The sequence below is a fragment of the Clytia hemisphaerica genome, unplaced genomic scaffold, assembly GCF_902728285.1.
Source record: "Clytia hemisphaerica strain Z4C2 unplaced genomic scaffold, Clytia hemisphaerica genome assembly, whole genome shotgun sequence".
Classification (NCBI taxonomy): domain Eukaryota; kingdom Metazoa; phylum Cnidaria; class Hydrozoa; order Leptothecata; family Clytiidae; genus Clytia; species Clytia hemisphaerica.
In genome coordinates this window covers 127035-140450 of record NW_027103510.1, presented here as the reverse complement: position 1 = coordinate 140450, position 13416 = coordinate 127035, and the positions used below count along the sequence as shown (strand labels likewise).

At 34.9% G+C, this 13416-nt stretch overlaps 2 protein-coding genes and 1 long non-coding RNA gene across 5 annotated transcripts in view; 2 read left to right on the top strand and 1 right to left on the bottom strand.

Annotated features, from left to right (window-relative positions):
• Positions 1-13416, top strand: part of LOC136799055 (glutathione synthetase-like) — a 30983-nt gene that overhangs the window by 7066 nt on the left and 10501 nt on the right. For all 3 annotated transcript variants that reach the window (XM_067055734.1, XM_067055733.1, XM_067055732.1), the window contains exons 6-8: positions 6591-6639; positions 8497-8570; positions 8921-9001. In XM_067055734.1, coding sequence (XP_066911835.1) covers positions 6591-6639; positions 8497-8570; positions 8921-9001 — 204 coding nt within the window. The remainder of the gene's footprint in view (positions 1-6590; positions 6640-8496; positions 8571-8920; positions 9002-13416) is intronic.
• LOC136799056 (5-hydroxytryptamine receptor 1F-like) lies at positions 427-2184 on the bottom strand. Its single transcript, XM_067055736.1, has one exon. The coding sequence runs from the start codon at positions 2032-2034 to the stop codon at positions 802-804; it is 1233 nt and encodes a 410-aa protein (XP_066911837.1). The 5' UTR covers positions 2035-2184; the 3' UTR covers positions 427-801.
• LOC136799057 (uncharacterized) lies at positions 9520-12481 on the top strand. Its single transcript, XR_010845473.1, has 4 exons — positions 9520-9957; positions 10872-10926; positions 12004-12058; positions 12276-12481. It is a non-coding gene; the product is annotated as an uncharacterized lncRNA (long non-coding RNA).

Here is a 13416-nt window from a genome sequence, read left to right as displayed (position 1 = left end):
AAGGTTTTTCGGCAAGCAATTTTCTGGAATATTTAAATCTTATTTTTTACTTGTATCAATGCAAAAACGGCCTTACTATTTTCGGCCCTTATATAGTCAAATTCTGAAAACGGAACTTTTTTTAGTGTCGAAAAGAAAACTCTTTTTATTAAACGTTTTGCCTGGTTTTGCTGCAACTATATTTCAATTTAATTTTAGTGAAAAAAATGTTTTTTTTTCACAATTAACGAAAAAAAGTGCCTTGAAATTCAATATTTCATCTTTTAAACCATCAAAAAATCTTGAAAGGTACGGTTTTATTTGCCTTTGTTACAGTTTTTTTTAAATGAGTGGTTTACAGAGAAATTCCTTTACAAATTACGGATGGCGTTCAGATCTTACGTCAAAAAAAGTTCCGAAAATGGAACTTTTAATTTTATGGTCAAAAAGATTAAATGTAAACTGAAACATTGAATGACAACTATTGTATATTATTCAGCTACCTTAAGGGAAGAAATTTTCGCGGAAAGAAATTTTTGCGGTTCGCAGCTCAAAATTCGGAAGTTTCGCGGACTTCAATTTCGCGTTTGAGAGGAATTTTTGTTTAAAACATGGCTTATTTTGCTCCAAAAATAGGTGATTTTTAAAATCATGAGAATATTCTTGTTTCTCGGAATTTAATTTCGCGGATTTGTCAAAAAACCGCGAAATGAAATTCCGCGAAAATTTCTTCCCTTAAGTTAAGGTAAAATCTGACATTTACAGTAATTAATCATACAAATATTCTTGCATATAACTAGCAATCAAACACTCTATATAAAATTAAGGTAACTGTGAAATGCTTATGTCAGCACTTTGTGTCTCCTTACTTATGGTCGATCTCCAGTCAATGGTATTTCCCTTTTTCAAATTGAAAGTTGTTTTTAACCGCCGTCTCAAGGAAGGCATTGTATAAAAATACAATACAGGGTTCAAAAGAGCTTTGATGGGTACAAAAAATATAGCAATACTACCAACGGTGTGCGAGGTATCTGAATAGCCAGTATCTAGCATCCACCAGATGACTACCAGGAGATATGGTAGATAACAGATGCATATTGACAGTAACATTAAAAGAGTTCGACGATTAGTTCTTTGGTCATCTTTCTTGATTTGAACTCGCTGTTGTCGGACATCTAACTGCCATAAATAGTCGGCTACGTTTCTATCTACGGTTTGTATTGAAAGACCAGCTTTACGTTGTCGGTTGCCGTAAAATTCGGTTGAACAGTTCTTCCTTATTCGCCTATTTTGTGTTTGTTGTTGTTTTGTTGGGATGTTGGTATCCGAATTCCTCTGTGGTTGATTCAAACTTTTGTGAATAACATATGGGCTAGGTTCTCCACTGATCTTTTTAATGACCAATTTATTTAAATCAGCTTTCCTAGCTTTTTTAACGGCACGCCATACTTTAACAAGGAGAACAATATTTGCTATAATAATGATCGGTTGTGATAACAAGAAAGCCAACACGGGTTTGAAAAGTTCAAAATTAAAACTTGATGCTACTAGTGTGATACTAAATATCCATGACAGTATGTTCAGTATGAAATAAAACCTGTGCCAGTTATGTTTTGAGTAAAAGAACGGATAAAATATAGCTAAATAGCGATCCAACGAGCTATAAAATACAGTGATGAAGGATAATACACAAAACGTATAAGCCAGGAAAAGAGTGCAAGCATACAATAAACAATGAATCTCCTTTTGAATAACAAGCAACAATAAATTTACAAATCCAAGTGGCAAGGAGCAGGCACCTGTTAACAAATCTGCCAAAGCTATACTTATTATTAATAAGTTTGAAGGATGTTTGCGTAGATTTTTGCCAATGTATACGTATAAGATGACAGAATTAAATATGGTTGTTGGTAGAGCCAAGATGACGTATGCTATTAAGAGGATGTAGTATACGGTTAAATGCCATCCTTGTAAAACATAGACGTATGATAAATGGTAACAGTTTAAGACCACGTGGTTATTGCTTAGTTCGGCTTCCGTAGTATTGTTGTACATGTTTTTATGACATGAATCAACCAATGACAGTTCAGTCCCATATATTTTAGAATTAAAACGAATTAACCATGAAAATGACGACGATTTCTTTATATCGGACGGTATCTTGCATTTTGGACAAGAACCATCAGTTAATATTAACAATAATATTTGTGTTTTGAATTAAGTTATTTAACTAAAAACGAAAGTCATTAAAGTTATGCTTCGTTGCTCTGTCCATGTCACTTTCTATCAAGTTCAACGGATGAGATTTTTTAACTGAAAGTGTCTTCTTTTTCCTTTACCACTTTGGTGTCTCCAATGCCTCTCTTTTGATTAGAGTTTGTTTTTATTGTATACAGTACTGATCCTGAAAAAAAAATATTCGTTATGAAAAATATAATTCAATCTTAATCCTGATGAGTATGTTTTAGTGGCAAAATTCGTTTACAACGTAAACTCTTACTATAAAATGAGAATTGAAATCTGATAGGCAATCGATTAGCACATATTTGATAATCAGGACTCGTTTTAATTAATACCTTCATACCTTTTAATAAAGTGTTTTATGTTATAGTCTTGTAAGCAAATAAGTCAGCTCTAATGAGAACTTGATCCATTTTAATAGGATTAGACTTCACGCTGTTTCCTTTAGATATCAAAAACTTATAAAATCTTGGTATTAAGACTCAATATTTAAAGGGAAAAAAACAAAAATAGTTTAGCCATACAAAGTTTGTTATCCTACAATCAACGTCATAATATTTGAGAAAAAAAGGGAAATTCCCACGAAATCTTATACCCAAAAGCGATTTGCGCTCTAACTTAGGTTGGAAGGGTAGAGTTTTAACTCTGGTTTTTTTGCACTAGACTTAAAATTAGATCCAAAAGTTCAAGAATGGTCCAATAAGGCTCAGAATACTGCCTGGAAGCCTATAAACCCCTCCCAAACTGAAATATTCGATTACATTTAACAAATAGCCAAAAAATGACTTTCTCGCCCGAACTTCAAATTTATAAAAACGAGGAAATAACCAAAATTCTCAATATATATTGTATGTTGGCATTTGCCGACCTCAACATGGAAAAGGTTAAATAAATTTGTTTCTACTACAGACGATTGCCAATACCGCAATATGGATGAAATAAAAATCTGTTTTCCAATGTAAAATATCATAGCTTATAGTTTGATCTCACTTGTCACCCACTATTCATAATACACTCAACTACGATAGTTTCAACCCGGTTGGTACTTAGGCAAATGGAGGGTACGTCGTCCTTAAGGGTACCTTTTTGGAACCTGGCAGTAAGGGTAGGAAAAATCAGAAAATTAATTTTCGGTCCCATTAAGGGTCGGAAAAATAGGGAAATTTAGATTATTTGCCCCTCGAAATTTGGTTAAATTAGTCTCGCTAAAAGTCGTAAAATTCACAAAAGTTTTCAGTTTTTCCTCCTTTTTAGTCCCGCTAAGGGTCCGAGAAAGCCGGGCGGCACCCCCCGTCATTCTTATTTGGCTTTTTTCAAACAGTGTTTCTTGCTATTTTAAAAAGATAAGTAATAGTTATCGGACATTTGCGAGTACAATATGAGAAATATTTTACGAGTTCCGCGATTTTTCCGTACAATATTTTCCGAGCCTTTAGGCGAGGAAAATATACGGAAAATCCGGAACGAGTGAAATATTTCCATATTGTACGAGCATAAATGTCTGATAACTGGTTTATCGGTGACCCAAAAAATGCACTTTTTGTGTTGAAAAAACGCAGGGCACTATGTAGCAAAGTGACGTTAGATTGCTGCTACCGCTACAATGCAACAACATCTTTTCGTCAATTTATATTTTTACATGTAAAATACAAGATATATTGTACTCTTTTTAACCAATCAGATTGCAGATATTTTTTGGATCGCCGATAAATTACGATATTTTTAAGATAAAACATCTGTTACTTTCCAAAAAAAATACTCTGACTTTAACATGCCCCCCCCCCCCAATATTTTGCAAAGTAATTTCTTTTTACTTTAAAAAAGCTTATATTAAGCAGTTATTGGACAAAGTCGAATCAAATATGAAAAAATATTGGGCGTGCGAGAAAAGATATTGGACGAGGCTTCGCCGAGTTCAATATCTTTTTCTCGTAGCCCAATATTTTTCATATTGGATGAGACTGCGTCCAAATAAATGGTTTATTATCCGTTCATCGCTAAAATATTTCTCGTTTTCAAACATAATTCCAATTTATAAGCTCGTAAACCTGGTTTCTTGGTAGTTTCTTATTCAAAAGTCTTATTTTTATTTTGTGACGTAACGTCAATAAGAAGATGCTCAATTGTCATTGAACTCGTTGTGTGACGTCAATTTTTGAAATATGTAGCCCCCATGGAAGCTGTATATTCGAAAATATTGGACAGCAAAGAAGCCAATCAAATGTCGCTATTTACGCGCGTCGGATAATAAATACCGTTTAGAGGGGTGAAATAAGGATGAAAAGTCGAAAATTTTCTTCGTCGCCCAACCATGATGGGCGACATATTTTTTTGGCCCCCTCAATTCCATTCGCACGCCGGGGCCATGTTTAAAGGCAGAAAGTTTCGCTAGATAAAAATTTTTATACACCAAGATATAATTCTAAAATTACGTTTCATTTATCACATATAATCGTTCCATCACCTTCGATATTTTAATATCATTCCCTTATTTATTTAGTTCAATGGAACCAGATCAGAGGATATTACACGCTTTTTTTTTATAAGAATACACTTTATAAGAATGTCCATGATGAAAATGGCCAAAAAACTAAGAATATGCTAAAAATCTCACCATCATGGAATTTTGTTACTCAAGCTAAGAATGCCATTTTTAGACCATTTTTTAGTCAATTAGGATCCTAACCTAAGAATGCTGTAAGAATATTTTAGGATGATTTTCCCAAAAAAGTTAAGAATATCCATGATGAAATGGATTTACACCATTCTTATAAAAAAAAAGCGTGTATATCGAAATTATTAAGAATTATCAATAAAATTGAAATATTTTCAATAGAGAGTTGATTCACAGATTAATGAAAAATGTAAACAATTATTTCTTCTGGAACTTCAATGATAAACCTCCTCCTTTCTTATTTGGACCAAATTTTTTATTAAAGGTTTTGTTTTTACACAAGTGTTTCCGTTTCATATCAGACACATATTTCATATCGGGACAGTGTCTGCCTATTGTTATATTGTGCTGATATAAGCAAAAAAATGTTTTTCTTTTCCCCTTTCTGACCAATCTTGTTTCACACCCATTTCGATCCAATGTGAAAAAGCTTTTAAATTAAATTGATGAGTAAGCAAACGGCATCACTCTTATTTAAAAACAAAACCTTTAAACGACGTTGAGCTTCAACTGTACGACACATCGCGCTAACGCCAGGCTCTCTTTATTTCGCCAATGTAATTTTTGATTCTTTTTGTAAATTTTAGAGACGCCAATTTATACCCTATGTTTATTTCCTTGTTAGTTTTATTTGCACATTTATTTTAAAGTTTTCAATTTTTGGCTAATTGAAACTTTAAAATACTTAATTTTCGCAAATAAGATGATGTTTAGATAAAAAATTGACCAAAAACTATCTAATATTCGAAATAAAACTTACCAAATATTTTATGCTAATATTTGTACATTGTCTGTGTTTTTTCCAACACATAGCAACACGGTAAAAACCCGATTTGTTCGCAAAAAAATTACCTTAGATAAGGGTAAACTTATTCAAAATGCTAAAATTTTTCCCAATGATTAGATCGCAATATATACTCTCTTTTTTAATAAGAACCAGTAGATTTTTGATGAGGCTTGCATGTTCTTATGTTTTTGGCACTTTGAGCCTCAAATTATTCTTATCCTGTTCTTATTTATAGGGTGAAATTGAGATATTAGATGCTTTTTACCCAATTTTTACTACTTTGACCTCTAAATTTCTTGAACCTAATTGAGTAATTCCAGACTCTTATTTTTTCGTCATTTTGAGCCTTTTTGTTCTTATAAATTTGTTCTTCTAAAGTAAAAAGAGTGTATTGCGAAAAACTTGCTTTTTCAGTTTATTCTGAGCATTATACAATTTACTGCCGACACTTAACTAATGAATTATCTGATAATACACCTTTTCAACCGTAGTCGCGTGGTCAGGCGCGTACCACTTCATTTTTTTATAATTTACCACCCTAAACTCGATCCAATCCTTTTTTTACACTTTTTTTTCATTGTCTTTAGGTGCGCAAATAAGACTGGGGCGGTTTTAGGGTGGTAAAACGGACATAAAACCCGCGCGGCAATTGACGGCTACGGGGCCAAAACGGTGTATTATATTTTTGTATTTTGTGTAGCCTTTAGTTCTTCATTTCCTTGATGGAGAATTCAATTCGTGATATTCATGACGTAATGTTTTCTACGGAAATACTTCGGTTTTTGTCGGTAGTGGCAAATTGTATACAACTTATGTCTAGTATAAATTTGCCACTACTGACTTAAACAAGAGTATTTCTGTAGAAAACATTACGCCATGAATATCATGAATTCCTTAATTTCCTTTCAGATATATTGCAAGCGAACTTGAAGAACATTCACCATTCAACAAAGAAAAGGTTACAATACGTTTTCATAGCCTTGATTCCACTTTTCTTGCTCTCTACTACCTCTGAGACACTTTTTAATATTAAGTATGCCAGAAATAAAGCTATGATCTCAAGAACGTTCTCGATTGTTACCACCCAGCTGGCACACAACGTTGTTTCAACGTTTATCTAACGTTCTCAACGTCCATATAACGTTAGATGAACGTTGAAACAACGTTGTGTGCCAGCTGGGTAAACATTCAACGTTCACAAACGATGCTTTGCGTCCAAAGGTTTAATATTCAACTCAATAAGGAACGTTTTGCTACGTTCATGAACGTTCTACAACGTTCCCGAACGTTCTAAGACATTCTAGGCTTTCAGGAGCGGTTCAAAACTAGGGGGGCTGTTCCTGTGCCACCCCTTAAGTTTTGATTTAGTTGAAATTTGGCACACAAGACCCTTGTCATATCAGGTAGTTTTTGACAAAAAAACAAAACCACAGGGTTAAACTAATAAATAAAAGGGAATGGTCAAGAACGTTTAAGAATATTCAATATCGTTCGTTTCACTGGTAGGTAATATTTCTTTTGTATTTATAGCCGCTTGTGATAACACAAATCACCTTCTTGGAAAGAAATTCCTCAAGTTGTATGAATTTTCAAAGATATATCAGCCTTTTTCATTTGAAAGAGGAAAAGCAAACTTAAGGCCGGTCCACACTTGGGCGCGCTGCAATCGCACTTTTTGGCTTCAATCCTTTTTGCCTGAAGAAACGATTACGTCATAAAAAAGTTTCGCGCGAACAAAAAAAAAGTTGAAGGAAGTTCTACTGTTTCCATCCGTTACGTCAATTTCGACCAGTGCAAGAATTTATTATAGACACTGGATAACCAACGAGCTATATTTTCATTGATTTCTCATGTTGTAGCCTTGTCCGCAGTAATGACATTATTGTTTACTCTCCTTCCTTCATTAAACGATTTTTCGTAAAATTTTAATCATTTTTTTCATCTTAGCACAGTTATTTCAATTCCCAAATGAAAATTAAGTTTTCCTTAGAGAGGCGAACGCATCAAATGCATCAAATTAATTGCTAATTACGTGTCTTTGTGAGGTTTCAAGTTGCAAGAAAGATACGAAAAACATGCTATGTATGAAAAATTGGATGTTGACACCAGAAATTTTCAAAATTTAACCTCAATAAAGCCACCGATCCACCACGAGCCTCCAAAATATTTTCATACCACGGTGAAACCAAGACACTCAAGTCTCATATATGTCGATCTTAGCTCTTCTCAGAAAGATGCTAGAGAGATATTGCCAACTTAAAATTCTGTGTCATTTTAGGCCTTTCGTTTGATTTTTCTTGTCTGATGATATTTTTGTCACAACAGATTTAATACATGTATCTGTTAAGTATTTTAGCATTTATTTCCAAATTTTTTGCGAGTAAAAGTACAAAAAGATAAAGATAGAGGACTTTTTAGAAAAGAGATTATTAATCATTTTTCAGAATCAGAGAACTTCGAGCCGCCATGACAGTTGTCCTTTGCGGACAAAGCTAGATCCTCGATTGTTTTCTTAAACAAAAGAAAGACAATGCTTCGCTCTCCACCGTTTTATACGTTGTTTTTCTGGTGTCTATAATAAATTCATGACCAATGGAATTGCTTAATTTTTCAACTGACCAATGAGCTTACAAAGACGTCAAAAAGTTTTCGCTCATGTCGCGAGACCGGCCTTTAAATTCAGATAGGTCCAAACTTGGTCCATTAGATCAAAAGCAAATTTGATGACTATGCGTGAATGTTTTTACATTTCCTACCTTTCGCCCTCTCATTCTGCCCTTATTTTGATTGGTGGATTGAATCTTTTGTTGAACAGGTTTCCATGAGAGTACCAATCAACGGGCTTGGTGAAGGCATGGCACAAGCGTTTGAACTCTACGGAAATGAAAAGTAAGTCGAAATCATTCTTTTATAGCTTTTAGATCCTGAGATCCTAAGGTCCTCTTAAGTCTAAAGCCGAAACCTTACTTTCTAACCATACTTTAAAGCGCTCAAAAATCACTTGCGGTTTTACAAGGGAGTTCTCCTTTTGTACCGAATATTTCGGCGGCGATTGTAGCGAGGGTTAGTTGCGGTGGTTTTAAGGGTTATTGAAACAGACTAAGGATGTCAAAAAGGGATAGACTACTCTTTCCTTTCTGTAGTTAAATTGACCCGCTCCTTTAGAGTTTAAGGGTGGGCGGTCCCGCCAATACGCCATTTGAAGATTCAATAATACAACCATATTTTTTATTTGACAGTGCTGTGGTTCTGTTCATTATTGAGACAATCGATTTGAACCGTTTTGATCAAAAGCAACTGACATACGCTTTCCACGAAGGGTAAAGTTCAGTTATCTCTTTTTCGATATGTAAAAAGCCTTACACTTTTCCAAAAGACATCAAATGTTTTCCCAAATTTAACCGGACTTATAAGTAATTAATTAGATCTTCTATTGATTATTGTCTCTCTTTCACTGCATGACTAGTATGATTATACAAGTACTTTGAATGTAGAGACAACTTTTTATTACTGCTCAGAGTCCTCGAATTTTTTTTCATTATAGTTATTAACTTGAGAAGGCTTGAGAAGTAATCGAGATTAGGATAGAGTTTGAATCTAAAACACGTATAACTTTTGAACGGAAAACTAGCTTTCATTATTGTTATTAACTTGAGAAGGCTTGAGAAGTAATCGAGATTAGGATAGAGTTTGAATCTAAAACACGTATAACTTTTGAACGGAAAACTAGCTTTCATTATTATTATTAACTTGAGAAGGCTTGAGAAGTAATCGAGATTAGGATAGAGTTTGAATCTAAAACACGTGTAACTTTTGAACAGAAAACTAGCTTTCATTATTGGTCCAGCGCGGTTAGCGAATGGACCTTTTAAGAGCACGGCAATGTTAGTGCGGAACCAAGTAGTAGCCTGCAATATCGGATCAAAATAAATACATTATCCCGATCAAAGGCTAGTTCGCGATTTCACTGTACCCACATTGAGTAGTGCTACGAGGGTACGAAGTCCGTCAGTTGAGAGAAATTAGTTTTTCATCAACAGAGTCTAAATTAAAACCTCAAATTTATGAGGCTGTAAGGAAATATAATCTCCTTAGTGCTATCTGCTGGAGACTACAGTTTAGCCAACGCTAAATCTCGTGTGTGGTGATGAAACGATGAACGTGAAAAAATCAAGAAGTACAAGAAGTTGTCTTTAGTGTTTTGCAGTTTCAGTGTTTACATGGTCATGGATGCTGTATAATATCATCAATCCTTAAAGTTACCTGAGAGTCAAAGGTAAGCAAGGCGTTGCTTTATATAATTAAAATTTCCAGGTGCCACTGAATCAATCAATTACCATCCCCTTGTTGATATTTTGATTAAACAGTGGGGTTCAACCACTGAGCTATAAACCCTGGAGACAGTTACTTTCAAGATTGTTGAGCCGGTCTTTTAAAAAGTTTCCCTTAGATTATAAATGCTGTAGCAACAAAGAGCTAGACCAATCTTCTCTGCGCTCCTTCGACTGTTCGAAATTTCTTAAGGCCAAGGGAATTTGAATATGAGAGTTCAGCGTCGGCCGCCCGTATGTCAAAAAAGCAACCGCCTGAAAATTTCATTATTTCAAAAAAATTCATCATTATGGCCGCAGTCACAAATAACTTGTGTTCACGTCATTTCCAGCCCTAAGAAGTGAGTCATCGGTTGGTTGGCACTAAAATCGTCGGAAAAATAAGGTCTGAAAACATAGGCTTTGTCATAGAGTTACTTTATTCATTAAAACCTTACACCAACCAGAACCTCAGCAATTGTATGAAAAGTGAATTTTCACTGTGTTTATATACTGCGAGCGATGTAAATTTCCTGTTTTCGTACTATAATCCGATAAAGCTAACCACAGAGTCCTGATATTGCCCAATTTTTTGTTCTGTGGATTTTTGTAAACAACAATTGGGCCATTTTAGATTTGGTCCACAAATGCTAGAGGTAATTAGTCAAACAATTTGATTATCAAATTAAACCAACCTAATTGAGCGATTTGAATTTAATTAATCAAACGCAATTCAAAACACCAGTGCACTGGCAACTGGCGGCGCAGTGAATTTTTGGAAGATTGTGTCTTGAAGCTGCTTGAAAACAGATTGGTGTAATATGGTAAAGGGCTTTTAGTTAAAATTTGCAATATAGATTTTTTTTATTTATCTATCCAGGGAAGGGTGAGAAATAAGAAGTACAAGGAACAATTTTGTGGCCAAGTTCATTGAGGTAATCTATATATTTTATTTTCTACTTTTCGTGTTCAAATCACCTCAAATTTGTTAGAAATCTAAGGGCCTGTTTACATGGATTTTCGGTACGGCCTGAGATCCAGACCGTTCTGAGTTTCTGTCTTGTTTACATGAGGTGTTACGGTACGGGCTGAATTTTCAATTTCTGTTTGGGGTGGTCGTAGTACTTTAGCGGGCCGAATGTTTACCACAGACTTCAAAAATAAAAATCTCTCCCGTGGTCTGTTCCAGTAATTTTTTTTGAGTTCTGTTATTGGTTCCCCCCACTAAAAATCCAAATTTTTCTCCGTTCCCCCCTCTTTTCTTTCCCCCACCATATTTCAAAATTTCTTGGTTCCCTCCTCTTTATTGAATTCCCCCAGCTATTCGACAATTTTGTGGTTCCCCCATATGGTTAACATAAAAATGCCTTAAATCAAGTTTGAAATTTTGGAAAGCTTGAAAAAAATATAGCCTTGAAAGTGCTTGAAAAGTGAAATTGTATTGAAAAGTTGGTTTGTTTAAGAATATTTGCTGATTTTATTGCTTAAACAGGTTTCGCAACGAGATCACCTATCAGTGAAGTTCCCCCAGTCAAAATTTATAGTTTTCCCCCTCTTTATTTCCCCTGCTTATTTCAAATTTTTCATTTTCCCCCATACCTCACAAAAAGGGTTAAAATCAGAATCCCCCCTTTATAAAGGGGGGGGGAGGACACTATGAAAGTGCTACGACCACCCCGAACTGAAATTTCTGTGCATTTACATGGATTTTCTGGACCGTACTGAAATTTCGGTACGGTGATTTTGACCGTACCGAAATTTGGAGCGTACTGAAATCTGGGAACGGTCTGGCATGTAAACGATATTTCAGACCGTAGACCGTCCTGAAAAATCTCAGTACGCCCCGTACCGAAAATCCATGTAAACGGGCCCTAACATTTATTGAAGAAATATCTGGAAATTCTTTAAATTTTTGGAAGATTGTGTCTTGAAGCTGCTTGAAAATAGAATGGTGTATTATGATAAAAGGGTTTTTAAATTTGCAATATAGATTTTTTTATTCATCTATCCAGGGAAGGATGAGAGACGAGAAGTACAAGGAACAATTTAGTGGCCAAGCACTTTGAGGTAATCTATATTTTATCTAAAATTGCAAATTTATTTTATCTAATCCTGATATTTTACCCTCCCATTTTTAGGGGGGATGTTAGAATCAAAAATTTAAAACACCCCCCTACCAATTTCAAACCCCGCCTAAAAGGTGAGAGTGCTTAACAATTTTATAAGGCTTTTCACATGCTTCTATAAATTTTAAACATTTTCTTTTCTTTTTTTCTTTTGATAGGAGATCAGTGTGGTTCATACAGTGAAGTCCGGTGATAATCAATCGAGTTTGGATGGAACTTTCTTTATATATAGTAAAGAACGCATTATATATAATATCCAAAGCCACAGCCAAAGCCAAAGCCTTAACATATTTAATTATTCACTTTTTAATTGAGAGTTGAGAGGACTACCCAACTTATTGTAAAAATACAGAACTCAATATAATCAAAAATTGTTCCAATTATTGTCTTTTCCCTTATCCTGACAACATGATATCTTTAGACGCTTATCGCATATCCATTGGGAACTTTGATAGGGCTAGGCAATATGACCTCCGTTCCTTATATAGCACCTCAAAATTTGGCAGTACCAGTAGGGTGACCAGGAATGGGCGTCCCCGCTCTCCGTCTATTCTTGCTTTGGTGTTACTGACATGTATTATTCTAATTCAGGCGGGTGATGTAGAAACGAATCCAGGCCCTGTTACCATAAAATAGTTAAAGCAACAACTCATCAAGGCAATGGGGCGGTGTATGGCCGAACAGCGGGCTCCCAGTGTATGTTTATGTCATTATCGGCAATAGTGTATTCTAATGCAAGGGCACCCCGCTACTGGGATACAAACGATCTGGATACAGTTTTGAAAATCGGTAACGACCTTTATGGGAGTTTAGGATATACTGATCACTTTCTAAGTTTTGACGAGTTACCCCTACATATTGAAATATACCCCAATCTCTCCTACTCTTTGGAAGCTAATTGTGGGGGAGGGCCTAATAGCAGGGGGTGGTTAACATTTTAGAAAAATATCATAAACGGGATGGGTGTAAATAAATGGAAATGGGTGGTTTTCCATGAAATAAACTAATTAGGGAGCGTCTGCAAAAATAAGAGGGGAGGGGTGACTCAATTTTTCAGTACTCCAATAAACTAGCAACCTTCGAAATCCGAAATGTAAAACAATGAATTTGCAATTACAGTCTTGAATTTTTCTAGCGTAGCTTGAAAAATACCGATTTTTCACTGATTATCTAAAAAGTGACTCTGTACAAGCCTGCAGATAACCAGTCGGTGGTTACAGCTAGCCTAAAAATGATTTTTCAATTTGATTTCAGTTCAATATACTTTATAGGGGAGGGTGTTATTATAATCATCTGAAA